The sequence below is a fragment of the Haliotis rufescens genome, unplaced genomic scaffold (assembly GCF_023055435.1).
Source record: "Haliotis rufescens isolate VD_foot unplaced genomic scaffold, xgHalRufe1.0.p SCAF_8, whole genome shotgun sequence".
Classification (NCBI taxonomy): Eukaryota; Metazoa; Mollusca; class Gastropoda; order Lepetellida; family Haliotidae; genus Haliotis; species Haliotis rufescens.
The window spans coordinates 50,156,685-50,161,349 of record NW_025964372.1 but is presented as its reverse complement, the minus strand read 5'-3'; the positions used below and the strand labels follow the sequence as shown (position 1 = coordinate 50,161,349).

The 4,665-nt window shown below is 45.8% G+C and overlaps 1 protein-coding gene across 2 annotated transcripts; it reads left to right on the top strand.

The window, feature by feature from the left end:
* Positions 1-746: 746 nt before the first annotated feature.
* On the top strand, positions 747-4,381 carry LOC124152409. Of its 2 annotated transcripts, none has more exons than XM_046525338.2 (2): positions 747-1,045; positions 1,730-4,381. In XM_046525338.2, exon 2 carries the CDS (start codon positions 1,836-1,838, stop codon positions 2,850-2,852), a length of 1,017 nt encoding a protein of 338 aa, XP_046381294.2. In that variant the 5' UTR covers positions 747-1,045; positions 1,730-1,835; the 3' UTR covers positions 2,853-4,381. The 2 variants fall into 2 exon arrangements, with proteins under 2 accessions (XP_046381294.2, XP_046381295.2); XM_046525339.2 differs by lacking the exon at positions 747-1,045 and adding an exon at positions 1,083-1,184.
* The last annotated feature ends 284 nt before the right edge of the window (positions 4,382-4,665 follow it).

Here is a 4,665-nt window from a genome sequence, read left to right as displayed (position 1 = left end):
GACGTTAAACCCCATTTCACCTCACCCGATGCACTTCAGCATGAATGGCAGCACATCCAACAGCGTGTTATTGACAACTTGATTGCATCTATGGGTCGTCTGTGTCAAGCGGTAATTGATGCACGTGGTGGGCACAACCGATACTGACATTTTCTGTACCCCTGTGACATTAACTGTACCGTGTATGTGTGTCTGTCTAGGTGACACGATTAATGTTTTGAACATTGTGTACATTGATCTTCAAACAGTGTTTCAATTATGGTGTCTGTGTCCTATTTTGATACAATCGCATATTATTACATTTTGAAAGTCAGTGTCAAGTTTCTTTGTTTGAAGAGTATATATATATATATATATATATATATAAACATCTCTCTCTCTCTCTCTCTCTCTCTCTCTCTCTCTCTCTCTCTCTCTCTAACAGCATTAGTTATATGAATCCCATCCCATCATTAGGCATGGTAACATTGCAATATACAGCATCCATGTAATCCATAATCCATACCTCAATATCGGCTTAATATTCCAGATGTCTGCTTTGTGTTTCAACATTATATTCTAACGCCTTGTAAAGTGGCAGGTGTGTGCGTTGGAAACACGCACCCTTTAATGTCGTTCAGAGATAACCCTTTGCGAGTGAAACAACCTGTCGGCCGGGTGACTGAATCGATAAAGTTGAGGGTTCGTATCAAGACGTGTATTCAGGGTATATTCAGTGTGGGACGTATTACCACAATCACGCGTGCATTGTGGTCCCAGCACAACAGATTCTATTCAATGCATTATAATCCCCCAGTGAGGTTCACACTATGCAATGTGTACATGCACACTAGAGAGTAGACGGTATTTCACAGGTTTATGACTTCCCTGTTAGTCAACGCTCGGTCAGTCTGATTGACACACGTGGCTCTACACAGTGCGTAAAAAGGTCGCGAGGAATGAAATCAGGTCACTTATCACCCATTGAGCCCGGAGAGATAGGAATGAATACACGCCTCGGCGTCTTCGCCGGTATATGACTGAAGACGGTGTCACAGTTAACCAGGTAAGTTGAGGTACAAGGGTTCTATAAAAAACAAATGAAGACGCGTCATTGTTTGAGCCTGGTATGTTTTAACTAGGGATGGGACGGATAACTCGGGTACCCGGGTGGAGTGGTACCCACAGGACTACCCGCACGCGCGGTAAGTCACGTAATATAATTGTTGAATGACAAAAATGATCTAAACTACACTACAGTTCACTGATGTTCCCATTTCTTTCTGACTATGCACCCATTCTTCTGACTTGTATATATTTGAATTAAGATTCATGAGCTTCATGTAGTAAACATCAGTGTATGCATGACCAGATCGCTTTACACGTGTATATAAATACATTGTGCCAGGGATAAGGTCAAACTTTTTACAAATCGGACAGTTTGTACCCATCTCTAGATATCTACAGCGGGTACCCGGGTAAGGTCAGGTAATAGGGTGATGGGTTCCCGGGTAGTAAATATTCGTCCCAGCCCTAGTTTTAATGGTGTTTGACATGTGACGGCCATTGACATTCCAGGGGACGGTCAACGATTCTAGTCCAACGATATTGCGATCGATTTGAACTGCTGTGACATTTACCATTGTGTTTACACTCCAACAACTGCTTCGTGACTTGCATTAAGATTGATTACTTCCGTGTTAGGCAATAGTGTTTGTTTATTATTTATATTGTCATTCCTCATTCATAGGAACGGCTAATGTCCTCAAAGCTTCGCCAGGATGACCTACATATGCGTCACCACAACCCGATCGTCCAACGTATAGCATTTCTTAGAGGAGCCCACTACTCTCGCGATGGCGAGTCCATGGAATAAATGGTGGCGTCTGTTGTGTCTTGGAGTATCTGGAATAATTCTTATCTTTATCTTCCATTTTCTTCACTATTCAAGAGTGATTGATCCACGGGTCACACCTCATCATGAAGCACGTGTCATTCCAGACACTCAGCCCATGCCGACACAGGTCAAGATGACCCATGCGCCCAAACTCGAGACTGGCGTGTACCGTTGGAAACAAGGCAAATGGGTTCTGATTCCAGGATTCTGTTCTGCAGTGAACAAGTTTAGTTCTGCCCAACTCCGAACCCCGGTCGGTACTATCAAGATGTACATTCATAACGTTAAAGACGACATCCATGTGTCAGGGTCAATTCAGAGATCTGGAATGTGGGAATCTCCAGGAGTTAACACAATGATCTCAATACTAAGGGACAGTGCAGATATGGGAGTCCTTGACCTTGGATCTCAACTAGGGACGTATTCCTTGACGGCTGCGTTGATGGGACGTCGTGTTGTTGCTGTGGACCCGCTTGTTGAGAACGTCATGAGACTGTGCGCAACTGCACAGGAGGCGAAATTGGCGGATCGGATCACTATTTTATTTGCAGCTCTCTCGGATGACTATAGAACTGTCACCTTCAAGCGTGAAAAAGCAAATATAGGAGGTACCGTTATCAAACAAGTCCCGAACGCAACGTTTGACATCAACGACAACTACAATCCAGATTTCATCTCGACTGTTCGTCTGGACGACATCTTGCAGTTTGTTGACTTCCCCAAAGCCTTCATCAAGGTTGATGTGGAGAACCATGAATATGAGGTTTTGAAAGAAGGGAAGCAATTGTTTTCTAAAATTGATATCCGTGATATTATGATGGAATGGTTTCAAATAAAAAGGACTCCAAATGGCCCCAAAATAAGGGATTTCCTTGTTAACAAAAATTTCAAGCCCATGACGATGAGCAGAGTGAGGACGTTGTCGCCCGCAAGCTATATAACATGGCCGAATGATATACTCTGGGTTAAACAGTGACTACTCTAACCAAACGGATGATACGATGGACATCTGGAATATCGTCTTCTTGCCTTAGGGACCGACAATTAATTGATTAAGGGGTGGGGGATGGGGAATTTAATCGAAGAAAAGTGTATTACATTGTTGCAATGTGTTTTTCATTAAAAACTTTTCAGAAAACTATTCAGGCTCATAGTTAAAACTTTAATTTTTTTTATCTGCTTTTGAGGATATAGCTGAAAACAATATTGAATCTCCACACAAAAGCCCAGCCAGACCCCCTTCCAGTGTCAGTATCAGTGCCCGGTATGGACTAGAGTCAATGACGTCCTCTTAGACAAGCTGAGCCTTCGGAGCCCTGTATGGACTAGAGTCAATGGCGTCCTCTTGGACAAGCTGAGCCTCTCGGAGCCTCGTATGGACTAGAGTCAATGGCGTCCTTTGAGACAAGCTGAGCCTTCGGAGCCCTGTATGGACTGGAGTCAATGGCGTCCTCCTAAACAAGCTGAGCCTCTCGGAGCCCTGTATGGACTAGTGTCAATGGCGTCCTCCTAAACAAGCTGAGCCTCTCGGAGCCCTGTATGGACTAGTGTCAATGGCGTCCTCTTAAACAAGCTGAGCCTCTCGGAGCCCTGTATGGACTAGTGTCAATGGCGTCCTCCTAAACAAGCTGAGCCTCTCGGAGCCCTGTATGGACTAGAGTCAATGGCGTCCTCCTAAACAAGCTGAGCCTCTCGGAGCCCTGTATGGACTAGTGTCAATGGCGTCCTCCTAAACAAGTTGAGCCTCTCGGAGCCCTGTATGGACTAGTGTCAATGGCGTCCTCCTAAACAAGCTGAGCCTTCGGAGCCCTGTATGGACTAGAGTCAATGGCGTCCTCCTAAACAAGCTGAGCCTCTCGGAGCCCTGTATGGACTAGTGTCAATGGCGTCCTCCTAAACAAGCTGAGCCTCTCGGAGCCCTGTATGGACTAGAGTCAATGGCGTCCTCCTAAACAAGCTGAGCCTTCGGAGCCCTGTATGGACTAGAGTCAATGGCGTCCTCTTAGACAAGCTGAGCCTCTCGGAGCCCTGTATGGACTAGAGTCAATGGCGTCCTCCTAAACAAGCTGAGCCTTCGGAGCCCTGTATGGACTAGAGTCAATGGCGTCCTCTTAGACAAGCTGAGCCTTCGGAGCCCTGTATGGACTAGAGTCAATGGCGTCCTCTTGGACAAGCTGAGCCTCTCGGAGCCCTGTATGGACTAGTGTCAATGGCGTCCTCTGAGACAAGCTGAGCCTCTTGGGGCCCTGTATGGACTAGAGTCAGTGGCGTCCTCTTAGACAAGCTGAGCCTTCGGAACCCTGTATGGACTAGTGTCAATGGCGTCCTCTTAGACAAGCTGAGCCTCTCGGAGCCCTGTTTGGACGAGAGTCAATGGCGTCCTCTCAGCCAAGTTGATTCTATATATAACATCCTATGATTGGTTTACTACGACTTGTGTGCTTTGCATGGCATTTCGTTGTTAGTTATATGAATGAGTGGTATGAATAAACATATTTTTCTCTTGTCTTGTCATTTGTTACAACTATACTGCTATGTATGTGTGTGTGTGTGTATGTGTGTGTATGTGTGGGTGCGTGTGCGTGTGCGTGTGCGCGTGCATGCGTGCGTGCGTGCGTGCGATGTGACTATGCTTGTCGTAAGAGGCGACTAACGGGATCGGGTGGCCAGGCTCGCATTGGGGTATCAAGTGACAAGCATCTGATGTCAGCTTCAAATGGTCCTGATGCTGAGGAGATGATGTTGACTGTGCGAGGAAATTATGTAAGAATTGAGGAGCATGGTCAGCA

Bases quoted from the DNA above. Each gene is read 5' to 3' on its own strand.
- LOC124152409 (XM_046525338.2), top strand. From the start codon at position 1,836: ATGGCGAGTCCATGGAATAAATGGTGGCGTCTGTTGTGTCTTGGAGTA.